Genomic DNA, 21785 nt, shown 5'->3' with positions numbered 1-21785 from the left:
ACAAAGAAGGTGATAAAATCCTCAGGAGTAAGAGATAAGGAAGGAGGGGGAGGGGGAGGATTAAGGAGAGAAGAAAAAATAGTGAAGAGCTTGCATGGATCAGATGATGATGATTCGAATTTCTCTCTGTAGTAGGGTGACTTTGCAGATGTTACTTCCAGTGAGAAATTGGAAAGGAGAGACTTGTATGAGCCGAGGTCTAAATCTACACGAAATTTCCTCCACCGCCTCTCTGTAGTCCTTAGTTCTCTTATGTGACAGCGAAGTGTTTCTGTTAGCCAGGGGGCAGGTGGGGAGGACTTAGCAGGTCTAGAGGAGAGAGGGCACAGAAAATTCATTGATGAGGAGAGTGTAGAAATGAAAGTATTTGTAACTGTATCCAAAGAGAGAGATGATAGAGAGTCTGGGTGAGGAAGGGTGGACAAAATAGTAGAAGTAAGGGAAGAGGGAGTTATGAAGTGCAGATTGTGATGGAGGGAGGAGGAACATGTTGGAGAGGACTGGATGGAAAGAGAAGGAAGGGAGAGAGAAAAGAATAGAAAGTGATGGTCCGGGAGGTGGAGGGGGCTGACTGCGATGTCTGATGTTGTGGTGGTATGGCTGAAGATCAGGTCCAGAACATTGCCTGCTTTGTGAGTCGGAGGAGATGTTTCGAAATGCTGCGCTTGAGAAGCTCGACACAAGTGTTGAAACATCAGTGTGGAATGTCTTTTCACTACTGTGAAGTAGTGGTGATTAAAACTGTACTAAATCTTATTCAAAATCCTATTATTCTGCATTTGGGCAAACTGAAAATCGTAGTGGGCTTGTAAAATGCTATTATACACTGCCTGGCCAAAAAAAATTTCACCACCTGGATTTAACTAAGCAAATAGGTAAGAGCCTACCATTGGATAATTACTGCATGGGTGATTATGTTTCAGCTGGCAACAAGTTATTTAACCCTAACTGATGCAGTGAGTAGCTTCTCATTTGTTAAACAACCATGTCGAATGACACATCCTGTGGTCATGGAAAAGATGTTAATCTGTTTCAGAAGGGTCAAATTATTGGCATGCATCAAGCAGAGAAAACATCTAAGGAGATTACTGAAACTACTAAAATCAGGTTAAGAACTGTTACGCATTATTAAAAAGTGGATGCACAGTGGGGAAACATCAACTTTGAGGAAGGAATGTGGTCGGAAAAAAATCTTGAATGATCATGACTGGCGATCACTTAAACGTGTGGTGAAATCAAATTGTAGAAAAACAACAGTAGAACTCAGGAATAGTGAAAATAAGAGCATTTCCACAAGCACAATGCAAAGGGAACTCAAGGGATTTGGACTAATTAGCTGTGTAGCCTTAAGAAAACCACTTGTCAGTGAGGCTAACGGGCAAAAACGGCTTCAATTTGCTAGGGAGCATAAAGATTGGACTCTGGAGCAATGGAAGAAGGTCATGTGGTCTTATGTATACAGATTTACCCTGTTCTAGAGTGATGGGCGCATCAGGGTAAGAAGAGAGGCGGCTGAAGTGATGCACCCATCAGTCCTAGTGCCTACTGTACAAGCCTGTGAGGGCAGTGCTAGGATCTGGGGTTGATGCAGTCGGTCAGGTCTAGGTTCAGCAACACTGTGTGGCCAAAGAATGAGGTCAGCTGACTACCTGAATATACTGAACGAGCAGATTATTCCATTAATGGATTTTTTCTTCCCTGATGGCACGGGCATGCTCCAAGATGACAATGCCAGGATTCATTGGGCTTAAATTGTGAAAGAGAAGTTCAGGGAGAATGAGACATCATTTTCACACCTGGATTGGCCACCACAGAGTCCAGACCTGAACCCCATTGAGAATATTTGGGAGAGCTAGAGAAGACTTTGCGCAGTTGTCCAAATCTCCCATCATCAATACAAGATCTTGGGGAAAAATTAATGCAACTCTGGACAGAAAAAAATGTTGACATTGCAGAAGCTTGTGGAAACGATGCCACAGCGAATGCGTGCCGTAATCAAAGCTAAAGGCGGTCCAACGAAATATTAGAGTGTGTGACTTTTTTTTCGGCCAGGCAGTGTATTTACAAGAGATCGAACAGGTATGATGCAACAACATTAAGGCAGCGTAAATTCGACGAGGTCTTTTAGAATAATGGAATTTGTATTGGGCTTAAATGGCACTTCTCTCTTTACTACGCTCAATCTTTGTGTTTTAACCTTTTTATACAATTATATGGGAAACACGTTACGAAAGTCGTTTCCGCACTTCAACTTTTTAGACGGTCCCTTAGCGCTTCCGAACCTTTTATCTTGAACGAAATTTAGTGGGAGAACGGTGTGTAGTACCTTATATTTTGTATTTTAGATAGTTGATAAGTACGTTTATTTTACTAAAAACGAGAGAACATCACGCGATACTGAATCAATAACCAATAAAAAACTTTACAGCAATAGTAATGACCTTTTTCCATGTATAGTGTGGGGTGAGTTCTTAGAATACTTATTTGGCATCGTGGGACAAGCCTTCAAGTGAAAGAGTATATGCCGACACTATTCACATTATCGTTAACTCACAGGTTCAGAGAAAAGAGAAAAGTCGATAAAATAAATTCCGCTTGCAATTATTTGATGGCTCTCTAACATATTGGCGATAGCCATGAATATTTTTTTCTAAAAGATTAACTATTTTCAAATTGCCATCTCTGTAGCATTACAAAAATGTTTAACTTGCTGCATTCTAATATTTGTATATGAAGGAAGTTTCACGGAAGGGATAAATCAGGTTAATAATTTAAAAATGATTTGATGTGTTTAACATATTTTTTACTCTTATTAGAAATTAACTAATTTCTATGCATGTGTATCTACGCATGAGTCATGTTTGACATTAAAACTAATTTATCAGTGCTTAGATCAGCTCTGTGCAGGTGGCATTAAAGCTGTGTATTAACTGAGAGCTTCCTTTCTTTGAAATCATTCTTCTGTATGCTGGTGACTCGAGACGGGAGGTGGAGTTCTGTTCCTCAGCGCCGACGGTCTTTTGATATATATGGAGAGATTTAAAAATACCTTCTTTGATTTGTCACAGAAGATGTTTGATGATTTCCCCTCCTCTTGCCAATAAGGTAATAGTGATTGTGATTGGTGACTGTGAGGAGTTCTCTTTCTCTCTCTCTGCCTGAGGGGGGCTGAGGGGACACAGTTCCTTCAGTCTCTCTGGGGGAGTGGAGGTGAAGCTTGTGTTACCTACTGGGTTGAACAGAGTGTGTGCAGGGCAGAGGATAATGGACAGCAGTCTGGCTTTTATTCTACTGTCATCCACAGTCACACTCATCACAGCTGGTATGTAAAAAAAAATACATCTGAGTGAATAATGTTATTACCTCTTTGTTCCTATTGTTGTCAGTCTAAATGAATTTGCATCTGTCATAAAAAATAAAACGTTACCATATTTCCTTGAATTTTTTTTTACCTCAACTAAATGTAGAAGAGACAGAAACACCTGCTATCATGCACAGCTATTACGAACACCTGTGCTGTTAATATGGTTATTTTTCTAACTAATTTCCTCTTCCTCTCTCATATACAGACAGTATGAGGCTTGTGGATGGTGGTAGTCACTGTGCTGGGAGAGTGGAGAGTCTTCATAAAGAGAAGTGGGGCTCAGTGTGTGAGGATGGCTGGAATATGACAGATGCTGCAGTGGTGTGTAAAGAGCTGGGCTGTGGTGAGGCTGTAGATGTACTGGGTAATGCTCACTTTGGAACAGGATCAGGTACAATCTGGATAAATCAAAGAGTGTGTACTGGATCAGAGCCTGCATGGGAAAAATGTGGAGCGGCTAAAATCTGGAGACCATTTGATGAAAGTAATCATGATAGAGATGCTGGAATGATCTGCTCAGGTAAATTGTGCTGTTCTTAATTTGAAATATAATGAGTCTGTCACTGATCCTCTTTATGATTCCATTTTTACCTGTAACATTTCACATTAGACATTATTTCTTCAAATTTCTATCAGGTTTTCCATCAGGTTTAACACAGCAACCAGTATACAGGGGACATCCAGAGAATAATCAAAAACAGTCCAAAGCCAAAAACCAGAGATACAAAAATACTACACAGTCAAGCAAAAGGTATAATTCAAAGAGTTGGTCAAAAACCACAAAATATCTTACAGGAAGAGAAAGCTCAGGATACAACATAAAATGCTGGAAATACTTCACTAAAACTAGTAGTCCAGCTTTAATTGCTACTAATTGACAGCAAATAAGAGACAGGTGAGATAGCAGTGCTCAGAGTGTGAGACAGTATGGGTATAGACTAGTTACTAAGAGATTTCTGAATCTAAATAACAAATTATTTATTTATTTATTATTAATTGTGTGTTTGCTTGCCATTTTTTTAGCCAGATTACAATCTCTTTTATAAAGCCCTGGCCATCATGTGCCTCCAAAATACTAGTGTTCTCGGGGGAAGTGTCGCTAATGATTCCTCTAGAGCTAGAAAATTAATTGTCTTAATGAGTACTCTTCTAGTGCAGAAAACATGTGGTGCCCTTACAATGGCCCACACCATTCCAAACTCACATGCATAATCACCCACTTATACCCACGCTTCATCACCCAGCCAGTTATACACCTCCAACCTGTCAATCACCAGCCCTTCAACCAATTGCACCACTCATTCACTTCCATGTTCCCAATCATCTGCTTACTGATCATCACACATATCTGTACCTTGTTTCAAACTCTCTTTATTTAATAACATCTCCAGGAAAGTAAATGTCTAGTAAGCTGCAAGTACTATTTAGTCTTCCTTTCACCGTTTTTACAGCTCTTTATTTTTGATTTATGTTGCCCTCAGTTTAGTCCTGTTTTGTCTATTTGTTACTTTCTTAATTAAGCATACATTTTGTTACATTTCCCTTGCACTTCGCTCCTTTGCTCAAAATGTCACAGGTCTAAATTTGATCCTTATAGGCAGAGGTGGGTAGAGTAGCCAAAAACTGTACTCAAGCAAAAGTACTGTTACTCAAGTAGAAGTAATTATTCAAGTAGAAGTAAAAGTAAGAAAGTATCTGTTAAAAAGTCTACTCAAGTTGTGAGTTACTTCATTGGAATTGATTTAATAACACCAGACATATATACAGTCATGGCCAAAAGTTTTGAGACTAGCACAAATTTAGGTTTTCAAAGTTTGCTGCTTCAGTTTTTATGGTGGCAATTTGCATTAACTGTAGATTGTAATCTAGAGTGATCAGATGAATTGCTATGAATTGCAAAGTCATTCCTTGCCATGAAAATTAACTTAATCAACAAAGTTACTGCATTCCAGCCACTTCATTTCAACCCTGCCACAAAATGACCTGCTAATATCATTTCAGTGATCTTTCTCGTTAGCTCAGGAGAAAGTGTTAACGAGGACAAAGCAGCTGATATCACACTGTCATGCTGATTAGAAGAGCAGACTGGTTGCTTTAAAAGGGTGGTGGTGCTTGAAGGTTTCTTCTGTTAACCATAGTTACCTCCAAGGAAACATGTGCAGTCATCATTGCATTGCATCAAAAGGGCTGCACAGGTAAGGACATTGCTGCTTGTAAGATAGCACTTAAAGCAACCATTTATCGAATCATCAAGAACTTCAAGGAGAGAGATCAGTTGCAGTGAAGGCAAGGCACCCAAGAAAGTCAGGCAAGCACCAGGACAGTCTCCTAAAAAAGACTAAAGCATCTGCACAGAAAGTGAGGTGAAGGCTTTTAGAGGATTGTTTGGTGTCAAGAAGGGCAGCAATGACTTCTCTTCAAGAAAAACATCAAGGACAGACTGACATTCTGCATATAGGGGTTGGACTGCAGAAGACTAGGGCAAAGTTCTTTGATGAAGCCCCCTTCTCAATTTTTGGGACATCTGGACAAATAATTGTCCACAGAAGAAAAGGTGAGCACTACCATGAGTCCTGTGTCATGCCAACAGTGAGGCATCCTGAGGCTTTTCATATGTGGGGTAGCTTCTCATCCAAGGGAGTGGGTTTGCTCAAAATTATGCCTAATAGCACTGCCATGAATAAGGAATGGTATCAAAACCTCCTCCAAGAGCAACTTCTCCCAACAATCCAGGAGCAATTTGGTGATGAACACTGCTTTTTCCAGCATGATGGAGCACCATGTCACAAGGCAAAAGTGATAACCAAGTGGCTTGAACATTGAAATTTTGGATCCATAACCAGGAAACTCCCCAGATCTCAATCTTATTGAGAACCTGTGGTCAATCCTCAAAAAAGGTCGGACAAACAAAAACACAGAAACTATGATCAACTCCGTGCACTGATTAGGCAAGAATGGATTGCCATTGGTCAAGATTTTGCCCAGAAGCTGATATGCAATTTGCATTCTGGATAAGTCTTAAAAAAGAAGGACCAACTGTAAATAATAAATCTATGGTAAAACTGGATGTATTTGGCAATAAAAAGTTAAAAAACCTATGAAATGCTTATAATTGTACTTCACTATACATCTTCACTATACTTCACTATACATATATAAACATCTGAAAAAAGGATCTAAAAACTGAGGCATAAAGTTTGTGAAAACCAAAATTTGTGTCAGTCTTAAAGGTTTTGACCACTACTGTAGACTGTATATATATGGTTCTTAAGTGACATTCACAATAAGTAGATATTACTTATTCCTAAATAAGGCTGTTTATTACACATGTACATTCTTGTACCGGTGTATGTATTTCACTAATATTTAGCCTCAGAAACATCCCTCGTCAGTGTTCAGCAATAGTCTGCCAACAGAGGGGCTTCACTTTCCTTGGTACTGATTTTCTATAAGCCTACTATACATAAAGATAAGTGAGTATAATCGGTTCTAAACTGTTTGTTCTAAGTAGACAGCTAAAAGCAATTTGGTAACTCACGTCTGCTAAATGACATACATATCGATAAATATAATGGGTAAAAAAACCTGAAAACATATTTGGTTTCAGTGTGCAATAATATTGAATAAACAGGTGTTTTTCCCTACTCTGGGTGTTTGTCCTACTGACTTCGTGTGTTATGTTGAGGTTTTCATCTCGGCTAAATATCTTGCATATAACAGAAGCTACAAGCATCGCATTGCACTTTATCACTTTGTGATTAGTACAATCTGACAGAGTATTCCGAGCTCTTGCCAAATGTAACTTACTAGACATCTTACTGTTTTGTTATATTTACCTTGCAATTAGGCGAACGATTAGTCAGACCTAACTACAGTTGTGCTCACAAGTTTACATATCCTGGCAGAATTTGTGATTTTTAAAATATTTTTTCAGAGAATAATAATGATAATACAACAACTTTTCTTTTATTCATGTTTAGTGGTTGGGTCAAGCCATTTATTATTAAACAATTGTTTTTGCCCTTTTTAAAATCATAAGGACAACAGAAACTACACTCTAGATATCCTATGTTGTGCCTCCATGTGGTCAAAATTAAAATAAATATATAAAATTAATAAAAACCTTAATTTTTATAACATTGTAACCTTTAAAATCTTTATCTAAAATATGCCTCAAAATGGGACATGCATTGCTACACGCCATGAGTTCAGTTCAGCCACTATTTCTGATGCTTGTAGTTTAGCTAGGTAGGTAGCTAGCCATTTCTTTCTCAGAATACCATTGATATCGGACCACACTTTATTTTCATATTATTAATGCATATTAAGAGAGAGCACACAGATATGTAATCCTTAAAGATATATTGCAAGCTACTTTTCATAAATGTCATTTGAATGGCACTACTGCTGTTGGCCAACTGTATACTGGTGGTAATTGTGCTACTGTCAGGCGAGGGAAGAGGAGAGAGAAAAGAATGTCCTACAGAAAAGAGACAGGCAAAAGGGTAAGGGTAAGAAGTGAAAGAGCTAGCAGATATCATGGAGAGGAGTCCCCATGGACTATGATGTTTACAGATGACATTGTGATTTATAGCAAGAGTAGGAAACAGATTGAAGAGAGTCTGGAGAGATGGAGTTATGCATTGGAGAGAAGGGGAATGAAAGTTAGCAGGAGTAAAACAGTAAAAACTACATGTGTGAAAGATGGATGGTGACAGAAAGGTTAATTGCAAGGAGTTGAGGTGATGAAAGTGGAGGATACTTGTGGTCAAATGTACAAAGTAATGGTGAATGTGATAGAAAGGTGAAGAAGAGAGTACAGGCAGGGTGGTGTGGATGGTATAGAGTGATTTGTGATAGATGGATAGCTGCCAGAGTGAAAGGGAAAGTCTGTAAGACAGTAGTGAGGCCTGCTATGTTGTATGGCTTGGAGGCATTGGCACTGACCAAAAGACAGGAGAGGGAGCTGGAGGTGGCAGAGATAGAGATGTTGTAGTTCTCATTGGTAGTGACAAGGGTGGAAAAGATTAGGAACTAGTTTATTAAAGAGACAGCACAGGTAGGATGTTTTGGAGACAAAGTTAGGGGGGCGAGACTGAAATGGTTTGGACATGTGCAGAGGAAGGATGAAAGTTATATCGGAAGAAGGGTGCTGAGGATGGAGTCACCAGTCAGTGGGAGGAGAGGAAGACCAAACGTAGGTTTATGGATGCAGTGAGGGAGGACATTCAGTGGTTGGGATGACAAAGGAGGATGCTCAGGACAGGGCAAGATGGAGATGAATTATCCACTGTGGTGACCCCTCACAGGAACATCTGAAGCACGAAGTGCAATTAATGTTCTATTACTACTTGTATAAATTATATCATCTGAATTGTAGCTGGCATTTTAACTCTTAGTAACATGGCTACTTAATACTGCTATTAATACAGCAGAGCCAGAGCAATAAGCGAAACTGTTTCAATTTTAATCACTAAATTAATTGCTATAGCTAAATCTCAAACTGACAACAGATTATTACTTACATTTTTCAGAAACTCATAACAATTGAATGTGTAAATTAAAACTTTTGTTGTAGATGATTTATTGAAACTTCTTATAATTCAGATAATGTAGATAATTGAAACTGCAGCTGGCAACATTGGGCTGCCAGCTTTGGTAGTTTGTGATTGTATCTTAGCAGCTGTTTTCTTAACAATGGTGATGCAATGCGAACATTAGTAGAGCAGAGTTTTTTACAATCACCACATAAAGATTCATAATTAATTTGTGTGGCCTGTCTGGACTTGTTTATCATTTATTAAGTAAAGAAAGTTATTAGAGATCAAAGCTTTGTACACTGTCAGACTGATACAAAACCACCATAGTTTATTCAGTATAAATGCAAGCAAAATGCCATGCACAACTCTTCATAAATAAAATTTTTATCAATGTAATATTTTTTTTTGTGGCAATTTATACTCTGTTGACAAATATTATGGCACAAAAGTGTAATTGATTTAACATGCATGTAATTGATTAAGCACGCATGCTTGGAAGTGAGACTCCTTTCAAAAAGTTGGCACCTAAAGAGATGAACAAAAAGAGAGAGAGAGAGAGAAATAGGGAAAGAGAGAAACAAATAAATGAAAGCTAATGGAAAAACATAATTAAAATTAATCAAAATCTACCATGGTTTTGTGTTTTATTAGGAGTCAGACTGGTTGGTGGTTCTCGCTGCTCTGGGAGAGTGGAGGTGCTTCATAGGAAGACCTGGGCCACAGTGTGTGATGCTGACTTTGACCAGCAGGATGCAGAGGTTGTGTGTAGAGAGCTGGGCTGTGGGCCTCCTGTGGAGGTGCTGGGAGCTGCTGCTTTTGGCAGAGGGGAGGGTCAGGTGTGGACAGAGGAGCTTCAGTGTAGAGGCAATGAATCTGATATTTATTCATGTCCAACATCAACTAAACTCAAACATGACTGCTGCCATGACAACGATGTGGGTCTATTGTGTGCTGGTAAGTTTTACACTTATTTTAACAAATGTTATATTTATATTTTTTGTAAGTAAAACTCGGATTCACATTTAGAAATAAACTTTAAAATGCATTTTATTTATGTTTATTAAGATACTTAAATTTGAAAAAAAAAGAATGTAGATTAACAATATAAATGTACTTTTTAAAATGCCTGTAACATTAAAATAAAAAAAGTTATTCACCTCATGTGCACATTATGTACCACTTAAGGAACAAATTCTTTGTTTATTTATTTCTATCTATTGTCTAGACAGTGTGAGGCTGGTGGATGGTAGCAGTCGCTGTGCTGGGAGAGTGGAGGTTCTTCATAGAGGACAGTGGGGAACAGTGTGTAATGATGACTGGGATATGAGAGATGCTGCAGTGGTGTGTAGAGAGCTGGGCTGTGGGGAGGCTGTAGATGTACTGGGTAATGCTCACTTTGGACCAGGATCAGGACCAATCTGGATGGATAATGTAGACTGTAGTGGATCAGAGTCTTCACTGAAGAACTGTAGATCAGCAGGTTGGGGTAAACATGACTGTAATCAAACTAAAAAAGCTGGAGTAATCTGCTCAGGTAAGATGTACTAGATCTGCATATGACATCTGTAATGAATATTTTAGTTACCATGACTAGTTTCAATCATATTTGGTTATTTGGATGGTTTATTCATGCACTAATTGTAACATTTCTTACACTTTACATAAATATTAGTCATAGTCATGTCTTCTGTGTTTGCAGTATATATTTTCTATATAAAGGTTTTCTTTTTTGTTGTCATTCAAGAAAAATCCATAAATCATGCATTAACTACTGCATCACATTACGATTAATCTGCTTAATGACTCTCTGTTATTACAAAAAGTTACATTTGTCTCTATTCCCGGTGCAAATATTTAAGGAGTGAAGCTGGTTGGTGGTCCTCACCTGTGTTCTGGGAGAGTGGAGGTGCTTCATGGGAAGACCTGGGCCACAGTGTGTGATGCTGACTTTGACCAGCAGGATGCAGAGGTTGTGTGTAGAGAGCTGGGCTGTGGGCCTCCTGTGGAGGTGCTGGGAGCAGCTGCTTTTGGCAGAGGGGATGGCCAGGTGTGGCCAAAGGAGCTTCAGTGTAGAGGCAACGAATCAGATATTTACTCATGTCCAACATCATCTACACTCAAACACAACTGCATTCATGACAGTGATGTGGGACTGGTGTGTGGTGGTAAGATTTACTTTATTCATATATAATGTATTTCTCAGTGTAACATTATAAGTTATGTAAGATTTTACAGTAACATTTTTCTGTATCTCTTCCACTTTTTATTTCCTTATTTATTTCTCTATTCACTCTGTCCTGCACAGGCAGTGTGAGGCTGGTGTATGGTGGCAATCACTGTGCTGGGAGAGTGGAGGTTCTTCATAGAGGACAGTGGGGAACAGTGTGTGATGATGACTGGGATATGAGAGATGCTGCAGTGGTGTGTAGAGAGCTGGGCTGTGGGGAGGCTGTAGATGTACTGGGTAATGCTCACTTTGGACCAGAATCAGGACCAATCTGGATGGATGATGTGGACTGTAGTGGATCAGAGTCTACACTGAAGAACTGTACATCAGCAGGATGGGGTAAACATAACTGTTACCAAACTAAAAATGCTGGAGTCATCTGCTCAGGTAAGATGCTTTAAACCTCAATAACAAACTCAAAGAATACAGTTTACTCTTCAACATTCATTAATTTCTTTTCTGTCTCCATTTACGAATATAAAAATATAATGCATATTATTGCAACGACTCACCACAAACATTTTCAAGGACTTTTAAAGGTTGATACTTGTCCAACAGATATATTTAATTCAACACTTGAACATTAATCATTGGAAAAGACTGAATGTTTTTTGTACTCTTAAATTAATATTTTAGGAGTGAGGCTAGTTGGTGGTCCTCGCTGCTCTGGGAGAGTAGAGGTGCTTCATGGGAAGAGCTGGGCCACAGTGTGTGATGCTGACTTTGACCAGCAGGATGCAGAGGTTGTGTGTAGAGAGCTGGGCTGTGGGCCTCCTGTGGAGGTGCTGGGAGCTGCTGCTTTTGGCAGAGGGGAGGGCCAGGTGTGGACAGAGGAGCTTCAGTGTAAAAGAAATGAATCTCAGATTCACCTCTGTTCAAAATCACCTTCAATTAAACATAACTGCTCCCATGACAATGATGTTGCACTGGTGTGTTCTGGTAAGAAATGCATCATTCACAGTTAATTTTGTATTTTTTTGACACTAGTCATATAAGTTATTTAGGATTTAAATAGATTCTCTCTGTTACTGAATTTTTATAAATATAAAATATGTATAATTTTTTAACATTTTATCTCTGTGATTGTGATGTTGAAACTGGAGAAGGTTTATGACCCATTGACAGATATATTGTTATGGAAATACAACATGGCAAAATTCCATATAGTCTTAACAAGCATTGAGGCAGAAAAGAGGAAATTTGGTAAAGCAGTGCCAAAAAATGAATGACTAAGAACACAAACCATGAGAAAAGGAGGTTCAGAAAAAAAAGAGCAAAATGCAGTAGATAAAGATCACAGAAATGCAGACAGAGAAAACTGTCAAGACTTCACAATAATACTGACAAACAAGAAAGCTCAAACTGTACAGTTAAGGAGTTCCAAACAGTTCACAGGTGTGCTAGTTATAAGCCATGGTATACTGTATTTAATAGAACATGAGCGCTGTGTTAGATGTGGGAAGTGGTGAGGGCTTTACCTAGTGGCCCATGGCGCATAATGTCAATTAAACTTATCTGTGCTTATCTCTGTCCACCCCCCCACCACAACCCCGCCCAATGTGCAGGCAGTGTGAGGCTGATGAATGGTAGCAATCGCTGTGCTGGGAGAGTGGAGGTTCTTCATAGAGGACAGTGGGGAACAGTGTGTGATGATGAGTGGGGTATGACAGATGCTGCAGTGGTGTGTAGAGAGCTGGGCTGTGGGGAGGCTGTAGATGTACTGGGCAATGCTCACTTTGGACCAGGATCAGGACCAGTCTGGATGGATGATGTAGACTGTAGTGGATTGGAGTCTACACTGAAGAAATGTAGATCAAGTGGAATGGGGGTTAGTGACTGTCATCATGGCAGAGATGCAGGAGTTATCTGCTCAGGTAAATTATACAAATGTTTAGAATGAGTTTAATTACTTTTCTTCCTGATTTTCTTCGTGCTTATGTTTCAAGCTTTCTGAGTTGGTCATACCATTTCTTACACATTTTATGCATCTTTCTCATTTTATTATTATCTTTTATAATAGCAAAACATATTATTATCTTTAGATGTCTGATAGTGACTGGTATTGTTTTTAGGAGCCTGTATGGAGATGGACCCATGAATGAGCTTTTAGCCATTCTTGTGTTTTCACTTTTTTTTTCAGATAGAACAGCAGTCCTTCATTAGCTTTAGTAAAAGTAATTAAATTCATCTTTGTCAGTTGTCCTCCCAAAATGAAATATTTTCTAAGGATAATTTTTTTTTCTTAATTCCTATGATTAAAGAAAAATACTTGAACTATGCATTTTCTAGTGCAATAATAAATTGAATATGTTAACTAATCAGTATGTATAAGCACTTATTCAGTAGAAAGTGTTCTATGGTCTCTATTTCCTGTGCTAATATTTTAGGGGTCAGATTGGTTGGAGGTTCTCATTGCTCTGGGAGAGTGGAGGTGCTTCACGGGAAGACCTGGACCACAGTGTGCGATGCTGACTTTGACCAGCAGGATGCAGAAGTTGTTTGTAGAGAGCTGGGTTGTGGGGCTCCTGTGGAGGTACTGGGAGCAGCTGCTTTTGGCAGAGGGGAGGGCCAGGTGTGGACAGAAGAGCTTCAGTGTAGAGGAAATGAATCTCAGATTCACCTCTGTCCAAAATCACCTTCAATTAAACACAATTGCTCCCATGACAATGATGTGGGACTAGTGTGTGCTGGTAAAAGTTGTTTTTAAACAATTCCACAATTCACATAAAACACATTTTCTGTCTTAAAGACAAATTGTATGTGATGATCTGTCTCTGTTTAGCCCTCTTTGTCATTGTCTCTTTTTCATCTTGGTCACACACAGGCAGTGTGAGGCTGGCGGATGGTGGAAGTCGCTGTGGTGGGAGACTGGAGATTCTTCATAGAGGACAGTGGGGAACAGTGTGTGTTTATGGAGTAAATGCAATAGCTGGAGTAGTGGTGTGTAGAGAGTTGGACTGTGGAGAGCCAGTGGGAGTTAATATGGCTGTACCAGGATCAGGACCCATATGGATAAGTCATTTGATCTGCAGTGGATCCAAGTCTATACTGAAACATTGTGGATCACTGGGTTGGGGTGAACATAGCTGTGATCATGGTTATGATGTTGAATTCATCTGCTCAGGTATGTTTAATTTATGCTTAATAGAAATGAACAGGATGTTAATAACAATAGATATACTGTCAATATTTGTCATTCATCTTTTTATAGAATTAATTTTGATACATTTTGAGATCTATTAACATGCGTGTACATCTAGAAGTATCGGATTTAGGTTTGATTCTAGACTCACCACTGAAAGAATATAGATAAGATACTCTTGACTTTAAGTACATTAGTCTCTTTAATTAACTATGTTTGTAGACCATCCATTATTACATGTGGTGTTCATGGTGTTAATGGTGTTATGTCACGCATAGGTCACATAATGCCCAGACTTACAGACGGTCCTCACCTGTGCTCTGGGAGAGTAGAGGTGCTTCATGGGAAGACCTGGACCACAGTGTGTGATGCAGACTTTGACCAGCAGGATGCAGAGGTTGTGTGTAGAGAGCTGAGCTGTGGGATTCCTGTGAAGGTGCTGGGAGCAGCTGCTTTTGGCAAAGGGGAGGGCCAGGTGTGGACAGAGGAACTTCAGTGTAGAGGCAACGAATCTGAGATTTCTCTCTGTCCAACATCTTTAGTCAAACACAACTGCTCCCATTATAGTGATGTGGGACTAAAATGTTCAGGTTAAGAATTAATCTTTGCCATTTTTTTTGTCAGAAATATTGTGTAACTATGAGATACTGAGAAAAGATACTTTTCTGATTACATACCTTTAATTAGTTCATGTTATTTTACAGGTCACACAGCGGTGCGTCTTGTGAACGGCTGGGACTCCTGTTCTGGTCGAGTAGAGCTCCAGTACCTCAGTGACTGGGGCTCAGTTTGTGGTGATAGCTGGGATATGAGAGCTGCCAGTATCCTCTGTGGACAGCTGAAGTGTGGGAGTGCTGTGGCTGTGTTGGGGGCAGATTGGTTTGGGGAGGGGAGTGTCCACATCTGGGCTGATGTGTTTGATTGTCATGGGAATGAGACACACCTGTCAGAATGTCCGATCTCATCATGGAGTCGAACAGCATGCTCTCATAAACGTGATGCTGGAGTCATTTGCAGTGGTGAGCATTTTTACAACAAAAATATATAATTACTAAAATTATATTTACACAATATTGGTTAAAAAACCCCCCAAAAAACCCATATTTCATGGGTGAATGTTCACTTCTGAAAAAGTATATAAAGATTATTGCAGATATCAAGGGCTAACTCTGCGATTGAAGCAGATGAGAGAATCTCATAATTAAGTTCATTGGAGTGTTAAATCTACAATCAAAATTTATCACCATACTCACAGGAGAGCAGCAACATGTGAAATGCTCTTTATTTCCCTATCAAAGGCAATGCTTAGGTAAGGATGCTTGACATTAATCAAATTAATGAGAACATTAATCAAAATTCATTCACTAGCCAATCCTAGTCATTGTAAATTTTAGTGGATTACTCTACATCAATACTTTACACAGCCAAACTTCACAAGAAATGTGATATCTGTTGAATCCAAACAGTTGTCTTAGTAAATTAATTGCCCTTTCCTGAGGTTTCTTCTTTGGTATCTATGATGTAGATCACCTGCCTCTCAGGCTGATGGGGGCAGATACAAGCTGCTCTGGGAGGCTGGAGGTTTACCATAATGCTGCATGGGGCTCCATCTGTGATGATCAGTGGGACATCAGGGATGCTGAGGTGGTCTGCAGGCAGCTGGGCTGTGGGAAGGCACTGAGGGCTGATAGAAGTGCTGCCTTTGGTCCTGGTGAAGGGGTGATCTGGCTCAACACAATGGAGTGTAGAGGGGATGAGATTCACCTGTGGGACTGCAGTTATTCACTGAAGAACCACACTGACTGCTCCCACAAAGAGGATGCTGGAGTCACATGTGCAGGTCAGATGAAACCAAAGACAGGGTCCTGGATTCAATAAATAACTGCTTTGATTCAGTACCTTAAAAAATTGTGAATTCAATGTTTTGATCATGTATGATTGTGTGTTTAGTTTGTAGACTAATTTTATCTTGTTATGCATTTCTGTAAGTTGAAATTGGTGATGAGGGAAACACCTATACAGCACATCATCAATAAGCCATGTTGCTTTAAACTGGTGCTTCAGTATGCAAGGATTCTCATTGGGCAATGGTTTTGTTACTGAGCCCTCTGTCCTCACATCTCATCCTTGCATCTTTTTTTCACGTCCCCAGAGGGAGGAGCTAAGTCATGAGGAAGAGGTGCAAAGGAGTGAGATTTCAGTTAAATAAATTAGAAGAACCTAGTAATTATGTTCTTCCCTCCTAACTAATGTACAACCCTGACTTTACACACCCTTATTCATTGAAGCAGTATACAGTCCAGTCTGATCAAACATTGAGCAAATACAAATGTCATCAGCAGCGTCATTATTGATGAATTGCTTTTTTTGCTTGTCAATAGGCTCAGCCTCACATTTGCTCAATGACATTGTAAATCAGAGTATACATTTTTAACAATCCAAGAAATTCTGGATTTTGCCATCAATTCTTTATCATCAATATTACATAATCAATAATTATAATAGCAATAATGTCTGGTACAACATGTGACTTGAATAATATTTAAAGACATGCCATTTCTAGGGTCAATCAGATTTTGAGCCTAGAGCTAATTAAGGCTTTGTTTAATTAAAGCTTTGATTTTGTATAGGTGTGTGAGTTCTGTGCTGTCCTGACTGATTTGGATCTCTTTTTATAGACGTATCTGTAGCCCCTGTTATTACAAGCAAAGTAACCACCAACTCCATCTCAGGTTCGTTTTTTATTCCTCTCCCTCATTTTTCTAAAACTTTCAAATGAAACTGAGTTATTGTCACGCTGAAAGACAGGTGACATACTTGCGGATTGACAACAATAGAACAGTTTATTAACAGCACAGTTCATAAATCCAGTCCAAAGTCAAGGGGCAGGCATGGGCAATATAACAGAAACAAACAGGAATATCTAAAGTAAGGCATAAAGCCGAGGTCGAACAAAACACAAGCAATAGTCACAGCACAAAAAAATGCACAGCTGTCCAAAAATAACACTCAGAATGCACTTAAACAAGTAGGCAATACTTGGCAATGAGTATGAGAGTGCAAAGTGTATAAATAGGCTAAGTAAATGAAGAACAGGTGCAGCTACTTAATATTCCAGGGACGAGGATTTCCCCGGAGGATTCTGGGCGTGTAGATTCATGTAGTCAACGAGCTACATGACAGTTATACATTTTCTCTTATGTAATTCCTTGTCCAGATGTAAAGTCAGAGATGATAACCAGTCGTCCAAAAACTCCAACAGCAGCTACTCTGTCTGCTTCTCCAGTGGTCCTGCTGGTACTGGGAGTGCTACTTTTCATGGCCTTAGTGCTTCTTGCTGGGCTGGTTTACCAGAACAGACTGCTCAGGAGTGGTAAGGGACATTCACACATCATTTACAGTTTCAGACATCTTACATCATTAATCCTTCAGTCTGTCATTAATCTTCTGGAACCATGTTTCTGTCTGTCTTCACCTTCAGTACTCTCTAAGTGGAGGTGTAAAAATCTGCCTGAAGGAATCTATGAAGAGATCAACCACAGAGTCATCACTGAAAGAACACCTATCTCAGCTCAAAGAGGTGAGTGTTATTGAAGGGTAATATTGGAGGTAATCCTAGTGTGTATGTATGACACAGACACAGAGGGAAAGAGAGTGAGAGAAAAAAATGATAGCCTGTGTGTTATGTTGGTTCATTTGAAGCCATGTACCATTCATATTTTGTCACACTTTACACTTCTGGCAACTTACTAAACTAAGAGATTTGTGCAGCATTATGATGGCTTGCCTGCCTTATCACTGTAAGTTTATTTGTACAGTATCAATAGGAATTCAAATATATATATACATATATTATCCACAGAGGTTGATACTCATGGTTTAACACTTCAAACATCTCATGATTACTCTGTTCACCTCTGACAGAACATATCAGCTCTGAGGTGGAGCATTCTGGTTATGAGGATATTGGTGAGGAGCTTCTGTCAGGTACATCCAACAGAGAAATATTAAAATTTATAAATATTATATTATATTTGTTAATAATCTTGTACTTTCTCAGTACTGTAATGTAACTAACATATTATACAATCAATATAGTATTGTTAGAAATTGTATTGTTATAAAAAATTAATAACTTTTTAAAAAATTATTTTGTCAGTCTGCTATGGGTAACTGACTGGAAACATAACCTGGTATTTGTTAACTCATTATAAGATTCTCTTTAATACTGTTGCTCTGTTAGGTTCAGTTCATCTGAAGATATTGTAAATTACCTTTTGGAATTAGTGAAATGATACATGTTCAAATTATTGACTATACATCATGGAGGGTCCCATGTATAAACTTCACTATATATCACTATATACTTATTGCTACTCACTACACTAAGAGATTTGAATAATATCATGATAGATGTCTTATCACTGTAAAGCAAGGTAAGTTTATATGTATATATATACCTTTTGTGCACAATAGGAATTCAAGGAGCTTTACAGGAATATATAGAAACAATGGGTGGAATAAAGTGTTTAATAATAGACTATTTATATGATGAAAACTATCACCCCAGAGCGGATTTAAAACAAACAAACAAAAAACAAAACAAAAACAAAGTTAAAGTTCAATACAATTATAAGATAAAGGCACATAAAAACAAGAATGTTGTCGATTGGTAACTTCCCGGACTAGTTTATGTTTCTGTATCCTCTGTAAGACTGCAGTCAACTAGACAAATATTCTGTTTTTCTCACAGCTACCCAGCTTCATTATCTATACACGTAGATACTCATAATTTAACATTTCAAACATTTCTCATGATTACTCTGTTCACCTCTGACAGAACGTACCCGCTCTGAAGTACAACATTCTGGTTATGAAGTTGTTGGTGAAGAGCTTCTCTCAGGTAAGGGAGGCGGATACAACCCACAAAGAAATATTGAAAATTATAGAGATTATAGTATTAATTAATCAGTCTGCTATAGGTAACTGACTGGAAACATATCCTAATATTTGTTATCTCAGTATGAGATTCTCTTTAATACGGTTGCTCTGTTAGGTTCAGTTCATCTGAAGGTGCTGTAATTTATCTGTTGGCAATTAGTGAAATGATACATGTTTACATTAATGACAGTATCCATCATGAAGAATCCCATGTATAAACTTCACCATAGATGAGTATACATTTCTCATGTTTGAATATACCACAGCTTCTACTGTGAGCCAGATGTGGACTTGTGGAGTTTGGGAGATTAATCGCATTGAGAATTTTTTTGGAGGCAGAATTTCTTTTAATATAATTTATAATAAATTCACTTTTTTCTTTCAGTTACAGCAAAATCTGTCAATGAAGAAAAGACTGAGTATTATGATGATGCCATCACCAGTAGTGGTCTGACAAGTAAGTGTTTAATTCCTTATTTCACTAAAATTAAAGAGATCATGGCTGAAGTAACTGTTTCATCTTATTTTATTTGATTTAGGTGACCTAGGCACAGAAAACACACCAGAGAATTATGATGATATCAGACCTGGACAGATACCTGATAGAGTAGAAAGTAAGTTTGAATATAACCAATTTGTTTCTGGAAAATATAGTATACTATTAGCTTCATTACTCACACTACTGCCAAAATAGGCAACTTCTATCTGCACTCAGTTTTTGTATGACTTCAGCTTTGTACAGCTTCATCTTGTAACATCAACAATGTTTTTGTTAAACTGTACTTGATTTAAATATTACTTTGCACTGTAAGTTATAAACACATTAATGACACTGAATGACACTGACGTCTAATGACATTTATCTGTACATTTTGATAGAGGATGTGGTAGAGATCGATGATAATGCCGTTACTCTTAGACCAAACTCACATGTTGCAACAGGTTGGTTTCTCTTAAAATGATAATGGAATTCTAAGAACAATAATCAACACATTAAAAATGTCAGACCTGTTGCTCAGTGGCATTAAAACTTGTTTACATGTGCTGGTGTAGCTCTCACTCCAGAGGACTATGATGACGTCATCTCCCCTGGACAGGACTCAGGAGGTGGTACAGGTGAGAATACAGATGCAGTTTAGGTGGAGCCCATTATAACTGGTTTATGTTTCTCTTTACTTAACACTCCAGCTGCACTGCTTATTATTAACCGATGATGGACTGGCCTCTATGTAGCATCTGACACGTGATGTATTATAGTACAATGATAATGGTGATATAATTTTGAAGCATGTTCTGGATATTTAGGAGGATCACTTTTTGTACAATAGTGAATACAGTACCAAACTGGGTCCTTCAAAGTGGACTTTGCATATGAGGAAACATTACAGCTGCATAACATATTATTGTAATGGTTTATTACTGTCACAGTGTTGTCCTATCAATATTGGCTGATGTCCCAGAAGGCTCCAATATGCCAATAAGCCTTCTAATAAATCACTGGAATTTCCTTAATTTGTGCTATGAGAATACTGACCAATCTAAAACATTCTAGATATGTGCTCTGTGTCCTGACATTCACCAAATTTAAAAGCATCAATAATGTATGTTAAAAAGAACTTTAACTATATTATACCATCTGTTTAACACTGTGTTTTATTACATTGTAAGGCATACTGTAATTAGACCATATAGGACTATTACCCAATGCAATATTTTTGTCCTCTATTTCCTCTTGTTCTTTTACTTACAGTCTATGATAACCTGTAAGACACAAAGGAAAGGCTTCAGTCAGAGAAGAATGAGAGTGCTTTTGCTCAGTGTCCTGCTGTGTAAAAGAACACATTTTTGAAAATCATTTATAAGCATGGAAGCATCATAGAAATACAATAGTAACCCTTTTATATGCATATATTACATACATAATGTTGAGTGTGGTAGCATATCTAAGTGAATTCACTCCACGGTTTATTTACAGCTTTTTTTTGCTTCTTTATTTACTATTTTTTACTCTTTGTAGTTGCTCATCACTCTTGTTCATAAGGGTGACAAAATCACCAGTATTAAAGGTTTGAATGTTTGCATTTCATTTCTGTGCATTTCAATGTCCCATGCTCATAAAGAACTCACATATTGTACAAAATCCAAGTAGAATGTTTATGATCAAAACAGTTAGTGTTTGATTTCATATCTGATTAATTGCTGGCCTTCCCAAAAAGACAACCAGCTAACTGCACACCTTAATCTAGATCACAATTCTATAATGAATTGGCATGAAGTGCTGCTGTTTTCTTGGCACAAGGCCAAAATAGTCAAGTCAAAGTCATGTGAAATTTATTTATATAGTGCTTTTTACAACTTTGTTTTCAAAGCTGCTTTACAAATGCCCCCACTGAGCAAGCCAAGGCTGACAGTAGCATGGAAAAACTCCCTAAAGCATGAGGAATAAACCTTGAGAGGAACTGAGACTCAAAAGTGGGGCACATCCTCCTCTGGCCAACAACAGTCACCACAGTAGTAACAATATAGACAATAAGGAGCGGAATAAGTAGTAAAATAGAAAAATAAATAAAT

The 21785-nt window shown here is 38.4% G+C and overlaps 1 protein-coding gene across 1 annotated transcript; it reads left to right on the top strand.

Moving 5' to 3' along the window:
• The first annotated feature begins 3264 nt into the window (after positions 1–3264).
• LOC113572534 (scavenger receptor cysteine-rich domain-containing protein DMBT1-like) lies at positions 3265–20981 on the top strand. Its single transcript, XM_081723160.1, has 22 exons — positions 3265–3322; positions 3570–3884; positions 9556–9858; positions 10130–10438; positions 10764–11069; positions 11210–11518; positions 11768–12070; positions 12697–13005; positions 13519–13821; positions 14552–14731; positions 14978–15152; positions 15815–16113; positions 16952–17005; positions 17491–17646; positions 17755–17853; positions 18198–18260; positions 19114–19176; positions 19600–19671; positions 19754–19828; positions 20094–20156; positions 20268–20330; positions 20965–20981. The coding sequence occupies exons 1-22, from the start codon at positions 3265–3267 to the stop codon at positions 20979–20981; spliced, it is 3894 nt and encodes a 1297-aa protein (XP_081579286.1).
• The last annotated feature ends 804 nt before the right edge of the window (positions 20982–21785 follow it).

Source organism: Electrophorus electricus, chromosome 11 (genome assembly GCF_041902795.1).
Source record: "Electrophorus electricus isolate QZ-2024a chromosome 11, ASM4190279v1, whole genome shotgun sequence".
NCBI lineage: Eukaryota > Metazoa > Chordata > Actinopteri > Gymnotiformes > Gymnotidae > Electrophorus > Electrophorus electricus.
Note: the sequence above shows the minus strand (reverse complement) of the source record. Positions and strands in the feature narration are given on the sequence as shown.

Bases quoted from the DNA above. Each gene is read 5' to 3' on its own strand.
- LOC113572534 (XM_081723160.1), top strand. From the start codon at position 3,265: ATGGACAGCAGTCTGGCTTTTATTCTACTGTCATCCACAGTCACACTC. The intron at 9,859-10,129 runs GTAAGTTTTACA...TCTATTGTCTAG, and splicing joins TGTGGGTCTATTGTGTGCTG to ACAGTGTGAGGCTGGTGGAT. The intron at 15,153-15,814 runs GTTTGGGGAGGG...CCTGCCTCTCAG, and splicing joins GCTGTGTTGGGGGCAGATTG to GCTGATGGGGGCAGATACAA.